We start from the raw sequence: 17,952 nt of genomic DNA, 5'->3' as shown, positions 1-17,952 counted from the left end.
AGTATCTGGCTAACTTTGTCGAAAGCATCTGACAGATCCAGCAAGATGAGGATTAAAATTGCAAAGTATGTCTGTGAAACACAAATTTCTCATAACGCCTCTCTGGAAATCTAGTCCAGTCCAGATACAACAACAGCGACTACAATACACATCTCATGAGAGTTTAAATCCTGAAGAATATTCCTCTCTTCCCACAGCTGAAGAAGCAGCAAGCAATTACTCCAGGAGAAACTACTGACATACTATTGTAAAGATGGAGATAAAGGAAGATCCCTGTAGAATTAAAGAGGAAGATACAGAGGAAAAAATAGGTTGGTGTGTCCCTTAATTTTCTTTAACAACTGCTGAGGAACATTAAGGACAAGAACAATAATCTATACAAACAAATTTCTGTCATAAAACTCTAGATGGTGCTGGTTGATCGGTCCATAACTAGACTGGGTAAACCCAGTCTGATCTGCCGGCGATTTGATTTAGCCCGGAAACTGAGTCTGGAAACCTGTACATTCATTTCTACTGCTTCTGTTACACTTTTGCGGGAACCAATCACAGACTGGCTTATCCACCTTGCTCGCTATTGGCGGCTATAACACGATGACGATAGAGAAGAGACGGCAAGCACGACCGTCAATCCAATTCCTTTTAACCTCTCGACGATGCTGAATGACTTCTTTAGTTTAGCAAACAAATCGCTCGAGTGTGTGTAAATACCACTCACTTTCTCTTTCAAAAATTGCTCGATGCCATTGCTGCTTCTGCAAACCGCTAATCAATGCTACAAACCAATACAAACTAAACCTGTCTGGAGTTTTCGCGTCGCTCTGCAAAGTACGTCACCCGGATCATTGATCTGATTGGTTGAAGGACTATCCAATTGCGTGAATAAGACCAATGTTCAATTTTAAATTGAGCTTGGTCTGGTGAAAGCCAGACAAGTCCATAACTCAATCTGTTAACAACCACATCATTCTGATTGTTTCCTGCTGCATCAGCAGGCAATGAACTTGCTGCTTAACTTACAAATACTGGTCAGCATTTGCAAAGCAGCTATAGCAGTTGCTTTCAGAAACCCGCCACCTTCCCCAGCTCCACTTGTATAGATCTCTAGTATGGATCTGCCACATGTAATTCAGTCAATGTTATGTTGTGCAGCAGCAGAATGTCTTTAATGCTCACAGCAGCGTGTCTGTGTATGTATTGTATGTATATGTATATATTGGCAGAAGAAAGTCCTGTGCTTGCTCTGCAGCAGCAGCAGCAGCAGCAGCAGCAAAGTCAACAGCAACAGTGCAGCAGAGCTATTCTGCCTAGACCAAACATACCAAACATAGCGCATTGAGTTGTCATGACAGAACTTTTTTTTTAATTGTCATATACTTCTATAATTGTCTATACTTCTTTTTGTAATACTTTTTCTGTCTTTATTTGAATTTTGACAATTTATTATGTTGATTTTAGATCTGATGGAAGTGAATGAAGACAAACAGCATCCTGATCTTTTCACAAATGAAGGTGGAAACACAGTCATTTCACAGACTGAAAAGGATTTCACACAAAAACATGCTGGAAAATCTGGTGTCAAAGGATCTTTCGCCTGCTCCGAGTGTGAAAAAACGTATATGCACAAAAAAAACTTTATTGTACACATGAGAATTCACACTAGAGAAAAAATATTTACATGCACACAGTGTGAAAAGAGATTCATTCAGAAAAAAGACTTAATTGTGCACATGAGAATTCATACTGGAGAAAAACCATTCACATGCAGTCAGTGTGGAAAGAGTTTCATACATAAAGGACACCTAAATGTGCACATGAGAATTCACACGGGAGAAAAACCATTCACATGCATGCATTGTGGAAAGAGTTTCATTCAGAAAAAAGACTTAAATATGCACATTAGAATTCATACTGGAGAAAAACCATTCACATGCACTCAGTGTGGAAAGAGATTTATTCAGAATAAAGATTTAAATATGCACATGAGAATTCATACTGGAGAAAAACCATTCACATGCACTCAGTGTGGAAAGCGTTTTGTACATAAAGGGCACCTAAATGTGCACACAAGAACTCACACTGGAGAAAAACCATTCTCGTGCACTCAGTGTGCAAAGAGTTTCATTCAGAAAAAACACTTAGATGTGCATTCAAGAATTCACACTAGAGAAAAACCATTCACATGCACTCAGTGTGGAAAGAGTTTCACCCAGAAAGAACACTTTAATGATCACATGAGGATTCACACTGGAGAAAAGCCGTTCACGTGCACTCAATGTAGAAAGAGTTTCACTCACAAAAGCTCTCTCAAAGATCATCTGCGCTCTCACTCTGGACTGAGGTCATTTAACTGTGATCAGTGTGATAAAACATTTGTTTTTTCATCTAACCTAAGAAGACACCTTAAAGTTCATACTGGAGTGAGACCTCATATGTGCTTTGACTGTGGAAAGACCTTCATTACATCAGACGTCTTAAAAACACACCAGAGAATTCATACTGGAGAAAAACCATACAAGTGCTCACAATGCAGAAAGAGTTTTGCTCGTTCAGAATCCTTGAAAGTGCATGAGAGAATTCATACTGGAGAGAAGCCGCACCAGTGCTCTTCATGTGGGAAAAGGTTTTCACTACTGACCTCTTTAAAAGTGCATGAGAGTATTCATACTGGAGTGAGACCTTATATATGCTTTGACTGTGGGAAGACCTTCACTACACCAAGCATCTTAAAAAAACACCAGAGAATTCATACTGGAGAGAAACCCTACAAATGCTCACACTGTGGGAAGAGTTTCACTCAGTCAGGAAACATGAAAAAGCATGAGAGAATTCATTCTAGAGAGAATGTGCACCAGTGCTAAAATAATAGTGAAGTTTGGTCATTTGACGAAGAAAATTTTAGGAAGGTCAAAGTAATAGTTCAGAAAAAAAGTGTGTGAGTTAAATGCAACAATTTATGAATGGATGTGCTTTGTTAATTCTGAGGAGGTAATCACATTAATTGTGCAAGAAAAAGTATGTGAACCACTTGCAGAATCTGTGAAAATGTGAATAATTTTAACAAAATGAGAGATCATACTAAATGCATGTTATTTTTTATTTAGTACTGTCCTCAGTAAAATAATTTACATAAAATATTACATACATTCAACAAAACAAAAAAATAGCTGAATTTATTAATCACCCAGTTCAAAAGTTTGTGAACCATTGGTTCTTAAATGTGTGTCATTACCTGGATGATACACGACTGTTTGTTTTGTGATGATTGTTTATGAGTCTTTTGTTTGTCTTGAACAGTTAAACTACCCAACGTTCTTTAGAATAATCCTCCAGGTCTTGCAGACTCTTCAGTTTTCCACCATCTTTTGCATATTTGAACCCTTTACAACAGTTACTGAACAATTTTGAGATCCATCTTTTCACACTGATGACAACTGAGGGACTCAAATGCAACTATTAAAAAATGTTGTAACATTCACTGATGCTCCAGGCTCTTAATGCATTGTGTTTCCTTCTGGAGCATCAGTGAATGTTTTAACCTTTTTTAATTCATATATATATATTATGCATGCCAGGCCAGTAGTTAGTAGGGGTTGAATGACCTGAGATTTTTAAGTCAGCTGTTATGTGACTAATGTCAGGTCGACAATTTTTATTTATTTATTTATTTTTTGTCTATAGGTCATTATATTTATTACAGTTTTTTGTTCAGTCTAAATCAGATACAGATATGACACATGCGCACAAGAGAGATTCATCCTTGTTCAGTTTCTCTGCTTTTTCTCTCTCAAAATGTTATGGACGAAAAAAATGTCTGTTTGTTGTTAAACTTGTTCCGTCTTCTCCGTTTCTTTTCATAATGTGAAACATTTGCCGGTTCAGAGTTGACACCTTGTGGACAAACTAGTGCAAAAAAAAAAAATCAAAGCGCATGTGTGTCACATGTCTGCTGTGTTGTGTTTCTTTGTTTCTGTCTGTCAGTCTTAATTATGTAATTAGTTTCCAACTGTGTTCATATACTCCCTCATTAGTTCCTTTGCTTGGTTAATTTATTTATATCCTCAGTTCTGGCTTAGTCTTTTTCCCTTCTTGTCAATGTATGCGTCAACTTTATAGTGTTTTTTAAGAGTTCTCTGAGTTCTGTTATTAAAGATCCTGGTTGCTGTTCATCCTCGTTTGTGTGAGCTTCTATAGGCACGGGATGCACGCGAACACAATGCACTTTATGTGTAGAAGACTAAATTACATTGAAATATTGAAGACTTTTGCATTGAAATCGCTCTCTGCATGGCACCAAATATTTTTCTATGCATGTTTAAATTGGCGATCCATCTCATAATATAGACTGTGACAAACACATCACTGAGAGAAGATGAAATTGCTCAGGAAAAGTGACCAAAGACTCAGTAGTAAACTAGATTTGTGCTAAATTAAGAATTAATTGTATTTTTTTGTTTCTTATTTGTCCTTTTGTAAACTGAATTTAATATGTTGGTTTTAGACCTGATGGAAGTCAATGAAGACAAACACCATTTCACAAATGAAGATGAAAAACTGACATATAAAATTAAGACAAACAACATCTGTTTAAAAAAACTATTTGTTTCAAAAATGAAGATGGAACTTCAGTCATTTCAAAGAATGAAGAGAATTTCACACAAAAACAAGCTGGAAAATCTGGAGTAAAAGGATTTTTCACCTGCTCTGAGTGTGGAAAGAGTTTGACACATAAATCAAACCTTAAGAGACACATGAGAATTCACACTGGAGAAAGACCGTTCACATGCACTCAGTGTGGAAAGAGTAACAGATCCAAAAGCTCTCTCAACAATAATCAAACTCTCACTCTGGAGTGAAGTCATTCAGCTGTGATCAGTGTGATAAAACATTTGTTCTGGAATCAAGCTTAAGAAGACAACTTAAAATTCATGTAGATGTAAAGCCTCACCTTTGCTCTTTTTGTGGAAAGAGTTTTACACTACTGTTATGTTTAGAAGTGCACCAGCGTATTCATACTGGTGTGAGACCTTATATGTGCTTTGACTGTGGGAAGAGCTTTAGTACATTGAGCATCTTAAAATCACACCAGAGAATTCATACTGGAGAGAAATCGTACAAGTGTTAACACTGTGGAAAGAGCTCTTCATGTGGGAAGAGTTTCATCCAAGCATCTAATCTACAGACTCATAAGAAAAGTCATTGCAAGTTGTCTAAGTGAGCAAAGTTCACATTCAAATACATGATTTACAAATATTGCACTTACAAATAATTTGACATTCAGATTCTTTTAATAGAGTGATTTAAAGGGGTAATTTGATAAAATTAGAAATTAAGTTTGAATCTGGTGACAGGTTGGTCAAACATTGCCATTCTTTTTTCTCAACCACTGTAACATGATTTATACTGATAAGACTGAACTTTGAAATTATTATTATTTTTTATTATTTTCAGGTGAACGTTTTGCATTGTCATTATTGCAAAATGTTTTTTTTTTTATGTTTCACAGTAGGTGATGCCATCAGCTCACTAAATAAAATAAATAATCATAAAACAGCCCTACTGTCATGTTTTGAGTTTTGTTCATGTTTAGAGTTTGTGTTTTGATCTGTTCCGTTCATGAGTTTCTTGATTGTTAATTAGTCCTGTATGTTCTCTCTGTTTGTCACTATGTCGTATTAAAATTATAATTAAATTAGTTTTTAAAAATATAAAACTGACAGATTTTATTTTATAATATTAACTTACTGTTTATTGATCTAAGTATCACATGTGCAGAAAAAAGCACTCTTGCTTGTATTGTTAAGACAATCATACAGGGGCATTTTGCCCCTATATCTGGAATTTTAGGGTCTTTAAAACTGCATGCTCTGATATTACACATAAACACGCGAATCGACTTTCTCCTGCTGCAGCTTTATTATGGTATTTTTCTGCATGTCTTGATTGACAGGTGTCTCGTCCAATCAGCATTGTTACGCCACTAGGTGGCCAGAAATTACTGTTGAAAATGTCTCCATCACTGAGTCATTCTTTTAGAAACAAGTGAAGTCTTTATGAATCCAACTTACAAAAATATTCTGTTTCACCTGTCTGGATCGTTCATGTGTTTGAGCATCTTATTTGTGTTGAATTAGGAATAACACAATAAGGTTCATTTGTTACTGTATTTGTTAATCTTTGTTAACCTTGGTTAATAAAAATACAGCTGTTCATTTTACTTCATAGTGCATTAACTAATATTAACAAATAAAACTCTTGAGAATATTTAAAAAAATAATAATAGATTTTACTTTTGTCAAGGTCCAGCTGGTGGAATTAATAATTTTATAAAAGGGAGTTTTAGGTCATTTACCTAATCCTCATTTACCTACTATACCTCATACCCCTAAGCAATAGTGATGATGAAATGATAAAGAAAAGAGGACAGGATATGACATGGTTAATCTGTACATCATTGTAATGTTCAATCATTGTTGAACACTTACGTCTTCATTTGTTTTGTTTTTTTTGTTGGTTTTTTTTTTTTGAATATTGCAATAAATTTTATATCATGGACTTTATATTGAGGTATTATTATATTGTGAGATTTTGATATTGTTACATCTCTACTCAGTAGTAAACTGGATTTGTGCTAAAGTGAGATTGAACCATATTTTAGACCCAGTGGAAGTGAATGAAGACAAAAAGCAAAAGCCTCATCATTCCACAAATTAAAATGGAAACAGTCATTTCAAAGACTGAAAAGAATTTCACACAAAAACAAGCCGGAAAAACTGGAGTCAAAGGATCTTTCACCTGCTCGGAGTGTGGAAAGAGTTACACATATACATCAGAGCATAAGATACACATGGGAATTCACACTGGAGAAAAACCGTTTACATGTACTCAGTGTGAAAAGAGTTTTGCTCACAAATTCACTCGTAGCAATCATCTGCACCATCACTACATACTTTGTGTGTAGACTTTGTTACAAGAATAAAGAAACAAAACTAGTACTTTTTGAGTGGCTTAAGTCATGAGCACATTTTTTTTTTTATGAACAGTTATGAAAAAAAAGGTTTCAACAATAAGCAATATCACATGAGCAACGTATATCACACAAGTGCTGTTTTGTCCCAAATAGCACGTGCAAATGTGATATTATTCAACGAATAAATCAATTAATCACTAAATCAGACGTCAATATTTTGTTTATTTTTAGGCACAGTATTGTCAGTTTTTGCTCAAACTTCATTAAAAAGAAATCAATATTTATATTAAAGTCAGCAACATCAGTTACACAGAAGAGTTGGAGGAAGAGTCCAGAAGGTAAATACAATTAGTAACTCCTTAGCAATTATTTTAAGTTTGAATCTTTTTCCTAAATCAAACATATCTGGGGAGATAAATATTGTTTGTATAATCTCAAACAGATTATACAAAGGTTGTATCTAATCTATGAAGGTTAGATATTGTTTTCCGCCAGTAGAGGGCACTTGTTAACTGAAGTAATGACACACATCCGAGTCTAGGAGAAGAAGAGAAGTGAGCGAGGGAAGTGAACATAAACATGAGAAGTAGAACACAGCCGTTCATTCGCTAAATCTGCTGTTTTCATACTGTGAGTATATTTATCTTATTTTTTTAGGAAAAATCCAAACGACTAAACGAGTCAGTTAAGAATTTAGATTTAATGTTGTGTTAAATGTTTAATGTCCGTTAAGAATTAAGAATAGCCTAATGTTGTGCATTACGGTCGTGAAACGTAAACTTGAATGGTTTTTCATACAATTTAGGAAGATTATAAATTGTTTTCATTTATAAGTAATGAAAAAATTAAACCTAGTAAACTAAATTTTAAATGATAAATCAAATGTAATGTAAGAGCAACATCGGCCAGATGAGTTAGAATGTAAAGTAAGTTAAAAAAAAAAAAAATCAAATAATCTTATTGTTTCAACAGAAGTTGAGCGATTGTGAGTGTGATGAGCATCTGCTAAATGAGCAAGAGCCATTCATTGGAGTTTAAATTCTGGGGAATATTCCCACAAGAGAAGCAGCAGCAAGCTGGAGAAACTGCTGACATACTATTGTAAAGATGGAGTTTGAGGAAGAACCCTGCAGAATAAAAGATGAAGATACAGAGGAACTAATAGGTTGGTGTTTTCCTTCATTCTCTTAAAAAACTGAGGAACATTTAGATGAAAACTGAAATGTAACAATACATTTAATATTAGATATTATTAGACACAGTAGTAAACAAGATTTGTGCTAAATTAACTTAACTTAACTTTTAACTAATTAATAACTAAACTAATTCTTTGTTGTCATTTGTCTTTTTTTATTTGAATTTAAAATGTTGATTTAGACTTGATGGAAGTGAATGAAGACAAACAGCATCATTTGACAAATGAAGATGGAAAACTGACACATAAAAATGAAGAGAAACATGTGTTTCAAAAACCTCATCATTTCAAAAATGAAGATGGAAATTTCATTTTTTCAAAGACTGAAGAGAATATCACACAAAATCAAGCTGGGAAATCTGCAGTCAAAAGAACTTTAACCTGCTCTGAGTGTGGAAAGAGTTTCATATATAAATCTCACCTTGACAGACACATGAGAATGCACACTGGAGAAAAACCGTTCACCTGCTCTGAGTGTGGAAAGAGTTACAAACATGAAGCACACCTTAAGGTGCACATGATAATTCACACTGGAGAAAGGCCTTATACATGCACTCAGTGTGGAAAGAGTTTCATTCACAAAGTGGACTTAAATGTGCACACAAGAATTCACACAGGAGAAAAAACTTTAACATGCACACAGTGTGAAAAGAGGTGCATTCACAAATCAAATCTTATAAGACACATGAGATCTCACACTGGAGAGAAGCCTCATACATGTGCTCAGTGTGGAAAGAGTTTCATTCAGAGGGGAAATTTTAATGATCACATGAGAATTCACACTGGAGAAAAACCGTTCACATGCACTCAGTGTGGAAAGAGTTTCAGATCCAAAAACCTTCTGAAAAATCATCTGCGGCGTCACGCTGGAGTGAGATCATTCAGCTGTGATCAGTGTGATAAAACATTTGTTTTTAAACAAAACTTAAGAGAACACCTTATAGTTCATACTGGTGTGAGGCCTCACTTTTGCTCTCTCTGTGGAAAGAGTTTTTCGCGACTGCAGATTTTAAAAGAGCATGAGCGTATTCATACAGGTGTGAGACCTTATATGTGCTTTGACTGCGGGAAGAGCTTCACTAAACCCAGTGTCTTAAAACAACACCAGAGAATTCATACTGGAGAGAAACCATACCAGTGCTTACACTGTGAAAAGAGATTCACCCAATTAACCAATCTACAGAGTCATAAGAAAAAATGTCCGAAGTTGTCTAATGGGGAAAGTTCATTTTCAGATCCATCACTTACAAATAATGCTCTTACAAGTAAATAATTTGACATACAAATTAATCAAAAGCTCTATATTTCGCTAAAATTAGTAGTGGAGTTTGATTGTCAAGAAGAGCCTTTGGGGAAGGTCAAAATAAGAGTAAAGAAAACTAGTGTGTTGTCTTAAAATTCGATGATTTGTGAAGGAATTTGTTTTGTTTCTTTGTTGAGTTCAGTTATTTTCATTAATTGTGCATATGAGACCTTTTTGCATTGAAATCACTGCACACTGAAAGTATGATAATAGAATTAACAAATGTGATTATAAACAGCTCTGAAAAAAATTAAGAGACCACTTAACATTGATTTCTGAACTTGGAGTGGCCTCTCTTTTTTTTATATATGTGGTTATATAGTGGATATAGTGGTTTAAATTAAATCAAAGGGTTTAACATTGTATTCAGCATTGCTAATGAACCAATAATAGTAACAGCTCATTCTGTTATTCTATATATATTTGAAGAGGTGATTTCTCTCATAATATGGACTCTGACAAATACATCACTGAGAGAAGATAAAATTGCTCAGGAAAAATGAATGTGTTCTGTGTCTGTGGCAATTGAAGCAGTAATGTACTTGTTTTTACAGCTGCTATATAGTATGAAAGAATGTAAGATTATTTAAGTTCTTACACTGTGGTTTACACCTTGTATTTTGTAATGTTAAAATTAGTAAAAAAAAAATTTTTTCCTCCATGAATTAAATGTACACTATGTACATGTTTTTTGTTCAAAATGTACAAATATTTATATTTTTGAGAGTACATTATGAATCAATCTTCTAAACCATGTTGTTGTCTTATCACTATGGTACACCTAGGCACCTAATAAGTGTTTATATTCTGACTATTTTAGAGTAACCGACTCGAGTACCTGTGTTATAACACAGTTATAAGTATACTTGTCATCAGAAACAGATAGAAAGTAGCTCCGGCCACAGTGTTCTTTTGCAAGAGGCATTACATTTTGTTTATTAAGTGCCAAAAATTAAATAGTGTACCTTTAACTGATTTAATTCACTGTTTATGAGACTGTGGTTTTATTTTTATTATTGGAAATCGAAATCAGACAACTTGCATAGAGCTGCTTGGAGAGAACTGCAGTTCTGGAGGTACGTTTTTATATCTCGTAACTCTATAATATCTCACATTTTTAGTAATAATACCATCTAAATTTAAAAAGAAGCCAAGATTTATATTAAAATCAACAGCATCTGTAACATGCAACAGTTGAAGGATAAAGTAAATGCAATTGCAAACTTCTTTTGCAGATATTTGAAGTTTGAATCTTTATCTCAAATCAACATATTTGGGGAGATAAATATTTTTTGTATAATCTCAAACAAGATATCGTATCTTGGTTGTCTTGTAGGTTACGTAGTTTAATAGGGATTGGTTTTCGCCGGTAGAGGGCGTTCGTGCAACCGAAGCAATGACACATACCCGAGTTTATGAGAAGAAGAGAAGTGAGCGAGGGAAGGGAACATAAACATGTGAAGTGGAACACAGCCATTCGTTCATTCGCTCCAAATCTGATGTTTTTTTCATACTGTGAGTACATATATTTTATTGTTTATTAGGAAAAATATAAATCCAAAAAGACATCGAGTCTTAATTTAGTGAATCATTAGTCGGATCAGGAATTAATTTGAAAAGAACCAACTGTTCAGTACGCTCGTGAAACGTGAACTCATTACTGACTGGTTTTTCACATTACAATTTGTGAAGATTATGAGTTGTGTTTTCGTTTTTATGTCATGAACAAATGAAACAGAGTATTTAATCATAAATCATATGCAAGCAGAGCTCGATGACCCCCTTGTTAAGAAAATGACAGAAAGCATCCCTCTGTAAAACCAACCCCGTTACCATCCCTGTTAGATTAACAGTGTTGAGTAGCTGTTATGTAAAACTTCTCATGCAAATGAAATATTAAAATTCTCTACCTATGATAATTAAAGGTGCAATATGTACGAATTTTGCATTAAAATACCCAAAAACCACTAGGCCAGTGCTATATATTTTGTTCACTTGAGTACTTACAATATCCCAAATGTTTCCAACTATTTGTAAATAGTGGGAAATTTGCAATTTTAACCAAGGGACATGTGAGGAGTCGCCTGTCAATTGCGTCATACCCGCGTTACCCTCGGTTTCCGGTTTTATTTTGTAGAAACCATGGAAACACCAAAAACACTTTAATATTTACATATTTTAATAGGCAAGAGAACAACTGTTTTGATATATTTATTGTCAGAAAACTATTTATAGCTCAACACGTTTAGTCTTATTGTTCAAATCTAAGGTTCTTGATTTTTTTTCCCGTGAGTCTCATGCTTTACCATGCCTCAGAGAAAAACACAATTTTGTCAAGTAGCTAACATAGCATAATCAGATGCAGCTTTATTTTTATTAAGAGTAATACAGCATTTTCTCCATCATACAGTTTGTTTTAAAATTAATTACATGCCATTTATCAACACAAGCCATCCAGCATTTATTAATATTCTAAAATCGATATCTTACTGCAGTGTGTAAAAAGTGTCTCATAGCAGCCACCGAGCGAACACACAGAGTAATGTTCTAACGTTTTCAACAGTAATGTATCTAATATGATTAACAGAGCTGCGTTGCCTCATACTCATGAGCGGAAAAGCGGAAGCAGCGCCGGCGATTGTGGCATAATAAAAGTTCTGCTGCTCGTGAGGCTCAATCGCTCCAGCGGCCTCGTTCAGCTCCCACAATGCTCGGTCCTGCTCTGCTTCATACTACGGTAACGTTAATAATCGCATCCATTAACATTATTTCTTCCAGAGTCCTATCCCAATTCTTTCCCACCGGCTGTGAAGACCACATGTCCCAAGATTCTGTGCTCAAGCTTGGCATCATCAAGCTACGCCTTTGTTTTGAATAGGCCTCTAGCGAAATGGACAGAAAATTTTACATATTGCACCTTTAACAAACTGTTTGTTTGGTGTGAATAGCCTATGGGTGTGGGTAAAACGTCAAAGTATTGTCAGGTAATATATCACAGGCGTTATTTAACTCATGAATTCAAAAACGTTAAACATTTATTATTGTAACCATTTCAAGTTTACTTAATTTGATGTATTAAACTTTAAACTATGTTATAATCTAGTTTTGATTAAATGTCAACATTGACACTCTATTGAAATGTATTATTATTAATAATATTATTATTATCTTTATTTTACTAGGAAAAAAGCACTTTGAGACTAAAAATCTCTTTTGCAAGAGCATCCTGGCCAAGATTGTCAGCAATACAACTCAAATGGGAAGATAACATCCATCCATACATAAAACAAACAAGTTAAAGAAAGAAAGCCCCTTAATTTAAATGCTAACAAAGGTTTCGAGGACTTTGTCCAGGACAGACAGACAGGTGTGTAGGATCTCCTACTTTAAACAGGAGAAGAATGAAAGCTGATTTCCATATAAGTGGAATTTCATTAATGACAAGAGAAAGGTTAAAAATATGAGTAAGAGGTGGGGCAATAAAATTGGATGCTAGCTTTAAAAAATAAGGTCCCAGTTTTTCAGGACCTGCCAATTAGGGATAGACCGATATGCATTTTTCAGGGCCGATGCCGATACCGATTATTACAGATCACGGAGACCGATAACCGATATTTTGAACCGATATGTGTCTAGTGTAAAAATGAAAATTAATGTCAAAATTAAGAATAAAAAGGCCTCTGACAAAGACTCTCTTTAAATTATTTTAACACATCTTTAATTCTGAGAACTGTTCATAATAACAACATTAATATTAACAATAACAACAAACATAAAAAGTGCTGGGAGCATCCATCAGCAGCATTCTATAAACAAAGTAAAACTTAAAGCAAATTTAAACAGCAACAAATGAACAAATAATGGAAAATAAATGTAATCTCTCTGAAGTTTTATCAAGTAAATTAAAATGGGTAACAATTAGTAGTATACAGGACAGCATCATCCAGAAACGTGCAATGTGAGATTATTGACAATTTACGTTATTGGGTTATTAGTCAAATGAGAGAGCGCGGCCGCGGAGATAACTAAATCAGGAATAGGGAGCTCGCGTCGCGTCAGGGCGTCAGAGCTCCAGAGCTCGCGCTTGATGCCCTTTCAGCTCTTCAAAATTGCATAATGGTAATTCTGAATCTGTATGATAAATTATTTTGCAATCATGTTAGAATAAAGCAATATTTCTCCAAATATGCGCATTATTTTGACTAAGAGCCCTTAACGGAACGGATGCTGTTCAGTGAAGCTATGTGAACAACACACAAAAAAAAAAACAAAAAAAAAAAACGCAGCAGACGTGAGTGAATTCATTCGTGTTGATAATCTATTCACAATATAGCGTTAAGTTGGCCGAATGGTGAGAGAAGTAGGTTTTAGTTTCACTATCTCAGCAATGATGTGATGATCTGTTAAAGCATATCACTGCAATGACGGACATTGACCGGGAATTCACAGTATAATAACTGAACGGGGCTTGTCATCATAAATCGATTATATTTAGGTGTTTTGCAACTTCAGGAACGTTTACTGCATTCTTACCTTCGAGAGATAACTTATTGATGTGTGATGATGATCACTGAAGCAGCTCCTGTGCATTCGGTGTGAGAGCGGAACATTTTCCAGCCGCGCCAGCCGTATTGATTGGCCAGGCTCGTGACTCCCAACAAATCAGACGGACGATGGGCGGGGCTTAGTCTAGGCCACAGAGCGGCGCGCTCTGATTGAGGTGGCTGGATCAGTGCCAGATCGCGCATTTCAAAATAAAATGGTTTTATCGGCAAATCGGTTTTGAAAATGGCCGATGCCGATAACAATAAAAATGCTTAATATCGGCGCCGATAATCGGCCACGCCGATAATCGGTCGACCCCTACTGCCAATTTTGAAACATGTAAAGATTTAAGGGCTTGGCACACCTTAGAGATTGCAATTGGTGAAAAACCATCTGACTGAACAATAGAGGTGTTCACATTAAAGGGTTAGTTCACTCAAAAATTCAGTCATTAAGTACTCACCCTCATCACCACCATCTTCGGAAAACAAATTAAAATCCGAAGGTTTTTTATCTCCCATAGAAAGCAATGAAATTACCACATTCAATGTCCAGAGAACTAGTAAATACTACAACAGAACTTGCTCCTTCATGACTAGCACAGTCAAGTTCGCTTGTGCATTCGCAGCCTTTTGTGCAATTGTAAGTCGTAATATTATGTATGTTTTGTTTATATATATATCTGGTTTATCACATTTATAAAAAATAAAGTACATAATAAAGCGCTTCAGTTTATCTGTGATCATCTTTAAAGTGCTTCAATTTAGCGGTGATCATCTTTGGATCATCACTGCATTTTATGTGCAGAAAAACTTCTCTGTGATTGGCTACAATGTTCAACTCTGCAAATAAAAATGTTGTTTTACACACTCTTCAGAACTCAAACACGAATATGCACGGGACCATTTGAATGCAGGATAAATTAAGTCAGCACTGTAAACTGGTACCACAGAAAGACTGGTATTGTCACATTTTTTACAAATTCATTATCCCCTTTTGTACCAAAGCACCTGGTCCTCAGTTCCACTATTACCCACCAGATACCCCTGGACATTGGTAATGCTCATTTGAAGGCATCTTGAGTAAAAAAGCTGTATATTTAATGGAGCACTACAAAAGACCTGAACTAGTAATGATGCAACCTGTTTTACAGAATATGGAAGTTTGTTTTGATTAATCCCTATTCGCATCTTCCTACAGGTGAAGAGGAAAGCAAGAGGAATTGCTCCAGGAGGAACAACTTTCATATTACTGTAAAGATGGAGAATGAGGTAGAACCCTGCAGAATGAGAGATGAAGATACAGAGGAACAGACAGGTTGGTGTTCCCTTTCGAAGTGGAAATCAACAATGTGTCTTGGATTGACGCTATGGGGAAAGTCATCAGCGTCACCAATCTCTGAAACATGTTTGAACACACTCCAGTTTCATTGGCTGTCATTAGTGGAAGTATAAGAGGTTGTCCGTGATACAAGTCATCATCTCTTTTGTCTTCAGGAGCTACTTGTTTGTATGGGAGTTTAAGACAAACACTGCGGTGCAGCACGTCTGACTGATGAGGAAGCTCGATATGCTCATCATGATGCATTCGTGGTAAGGAGCATTGTTCTTCGATTCCTCCTGAGGGACAATAATTTAGTGTTTGCATGGGTGTGTTTGGCTCTCGAGGGAGTTGGAGGCACTCATAGCAATGCACTCATGATAGCAGACTCTGTTCTCGCTTGATTCTAAATAGAGTGATAATCTAATGTTTGATTGGAGTGTGTTCGGCTCTCAAGGGAGTTGAATGTATTTTTTGTGATGCGGTTGCTCTGAGGAACTCAACCTATGCTCGGCTCTCTTGAGGGATGAGATTTGAGCACCTACTCTTTAACGTTTGTGCCTGAGGCAGATCTAGCTATCCATGCCACAAAGCACATGGCCAAAGAAATTGGGTGTTTAATGGTTGCTATAGTTGTCACGGAAATCAACCTAGAAAAGTGCTGAGGTCTGCTTTCATAGACCTTAGTGATAGGCAGATTATATTCTGGATTATTTTCCAGAATCATTCAGCCCTATTTACAGGCACCCTCTTATATTTCCGGGTGCTCCGCTAATGATGTCACAGACGTTGCCAGCCAATGAAATTGGAGTGTGTTCACACGTGGTTCAGACAATGGTCATGTTGATGACTTTCCCCATAGCATCAATCCAAGTGTCTCATTCACCCTCTATGGGAAACATAGTTACAGTCGTAACCTGAGACGTATTCCTTAATTGTCTTTAGTGACTGCTGAGGAGAATTAAGATGAATTGATTGTGGGAATTTAAAATGTTGATTTTAGACTCGATGAAAGTGAATGGAGACAAACAGCATGGGTTTCATAAACCTCATCATTTAAAAAATGAAGATGGAAATGCAGTTGTTTCAAAGACTGAAGAGAATGTCACACAAAAACAAGCTGGAAAATCTGGAGTCAAAGAATTTTTCATCTGCAATGAGTGTGGAAAATATTACATGCATAAATCAGACCTTCAGCGACACATGAGAATTCACACTGGAGAAAATCTGTTCACATGTATTCAGTGTGGAAAGAGTTTCATACATAAAAGACACCTAAATGAGCACATGAGAGTTCACACTGGAGAAAGACCGTTCACATGCACTCAGTGTGGAAAGAGTTTCAAACGCAAAAGCATTCTCAACAGTCATATGCACTCTCACTCTGGAGTAAAATCATTCAGCTGTGATCAGTGTGATAAAACATTTGTTTTGGCATCAAGCTTAAGAGCACACCTTAAAGTTCATGTAGATGTGAAGCGACACATTTGCTCTCTCTGTGGAAAGAGTTTTTCAGAACTGCACTCTTTAAAACAGCATGAGCGTGTACATACTGGTGAGAGACCTCATATATGCTCTGACTGTGGGAAGACCTACACTACATCCAGTGCCTTAAAATCACACCAGAGAATTCATACAGGAGAGAAGCCGTACAAGTGCTCACACTGTGGAAAGAAGTTCTCTTATTCAAAATCTTTGAAAGATCATGAGAGAGTTCATACTGGAGAGAAGCCGCACCAGTGCTCTTCATGTGGGAAGAGTTTCACCCAAATCTCTCATCTACAGACTCATAAGAAAAAGCATTGCCAGAAGTTGCCTCAATAAGCAAATGTTCATGTTCAGATCAATCACTCACTTTCAAGTGAATAATTTAACATTCAGATTAAAATGAACAAAATTTAAATAAATAGTCAATACACCATCAATCCTTCTTCCAAAACATGATTTTGCCCTACCTTTATTCACTATGGTAAGCCCGTTGTGTTTATATATTAAACTGTATCTTGTCATATCTGTAAATAGAGAAAAGTTGCTCCAGCTACTTTGACCCATGTGGGAGTGGCATAGGTTAGTTGTCACTATGAGCCAGAAAGGTTGAGCAGCTAAATCTCAAACCTCTGGGAAATCACCCATTTTAAACAAATGCCCAAAGGAGATTCTGCTGGCAAAAAGAGAATGTGACAGAGCTTGCAATAAGACAAGAATCAAAATTAGCTTTTCGGTGATGGTGAGAACTGAGGGATTTGAAATGTTGGATTCTGGAATGTACTGCCGTGTCAATATATAACTTTTGAGTGTTTTTATAATCAAGTTATTAATCGACATTTATCCTTCTAAATATTAAATTGTTTGAATAACTTCTTCAACGTATGTTAAAGCATTTATTTTCATTTTCAAAAACTAAGTAAAAATGATGAATATTGTCTGTAACGCTTACTGAGAGGAGAGTACAACTTCATTATGTTTTGGGAATATTTCCTGTAATAGTTAAAGCTCGGGCCAACTTCAGCCTTGAAGAAACTTTGAATCCTGTGTGTCTTTGTATGTGCACTGGGGTTCTGTGTCCAGGTCTTGTATTGGTACTGATGACAACTGGCATTCTGCCTGAGACCTGCAGAT

The 17,952-nt window shown here is 35.8% G+C and overlaps 2 protein-coding genes across 4 annotated transcripts; both read left to right on the top strand.

Annotated features, from left to right (window-relative positions):
* Positions 1 to 238: 238 nt before the first annotated feature.
* LOC137013121 (gastrula zinc finger protein XlCGF57.1-like) lies at positions 239 to 3,182 on the top strand. 3 transcript variants are annotated; one of them, XM_067376738.1, is made up of 3 exons: positions 239 to 311; positions 1,459 to 2,652; positions 2,737 to 3,182. In XM_067376738.1, the coding sequence occupies exons 1-3, from the start codon at positions 254 to 256 to the stop codon at positions 2,859 to 2,861; spliced, it is 1,377 nt and encodes a 458-aa protein (XP_067232839.1). In that variant the 5' UTR covers positions 239 to 253; the 3' UTR covers positions 2,862 to 3,182. The 3 variants fall into 3 exon arrangements, with proteins under 3 accessions (XP_067232839.1, XP_067232838.1, XP_067232840.1); XM_067376739.1 differs by having other exon boundaries at positions 254 to 311; positions 1,513 to 2,039; positions 2,286 to 3,182; XM_067376737.1 differs by having other exon boundaries at positions 1,459 to 3,182.
* Positions 3,183 to 7,524: 4,342 nt separating this feature from the next.
* LOC137012313 (oocyte zinc finger protein XlCOF6-like) lies at positions 7,525 to 17,157 on the top strand. The gene is made up of 4 exons (XM_067375437.1): positions 7,525 to 7,600; positions 7,943 to 8,135; positions 15,214 to 15,336; positions 16,403 to 17,157. Exons 2-4 carry the CDS (start codon positions 8,078 to 8,080, stop codon positions 17,155 to 17,157), a joined length of 936 nt encoding a protein of 311 aa, XP_067231538.1. The 5' UTR covers positions 7,525 to 7,600; positions 7,943 to 8,077.
* Positions 17,158 to 17,952: the final 795 nt, after the last annotated feature.

The sequence above is a fragment of the Chanodichthys erythropterus genome, chromosome 22 (assembly GCF_024489055.1).
Source record: "Chanodichthys erythropterus isolate Z2021 chromosome 22, ASM2448905v1, whole genome shotgun sequence".
NCBI lineage: Eukaryota > Metazoa > Chordata > Actinopteri > Cypriniformes > Xenocyprididae > Chanodichthys > Chanodichthys erythropterus.
The sequence above is the reverse complement of the archived record's forward strand: the minus strand, read 5'-3'. Positions and strand labels throughout refer to the sequence as shown.

Bases quoted from the DNA above. Each gene is read 5' to 3' on its own strand.
- LOC137012313 (XM_067375437.1), top strand. From the start codon at position 8,078: ATGGAGTTTGAGGAAGAACCCTGCAGAATAAAAGATGAAGATACAGAG. The intron at 8,136-15,213 runs GTTGGTGTTTTC...ATCTTCCTACAG, and splicing joins AGATACAGAGGAACTAATAG to GTGAAGAGGAAAGCAAGAGG. The intron at 15,337-16,402 runs GTTCCCTTTCGA...TAAAAAATGAAG, and splicing joins AGAGGAACAGACAGGTTGGT to ATGGAAATGCAGTTGTTTCA.
- LOC137013121 (XM_067376737.1), top strand. From the start codon at position 254: ATGGAGATAAAGGAAGATCCCTGTAGAATTAAAGAGGAAGATACAGAG. The intron at 312-1,458 runs GTTGGTGTGTCC...TGTTGATTTTAG, and splicing joins AGATACAGAGGAAAAAATAG to ATCTGATGGAAGTGAATGAA.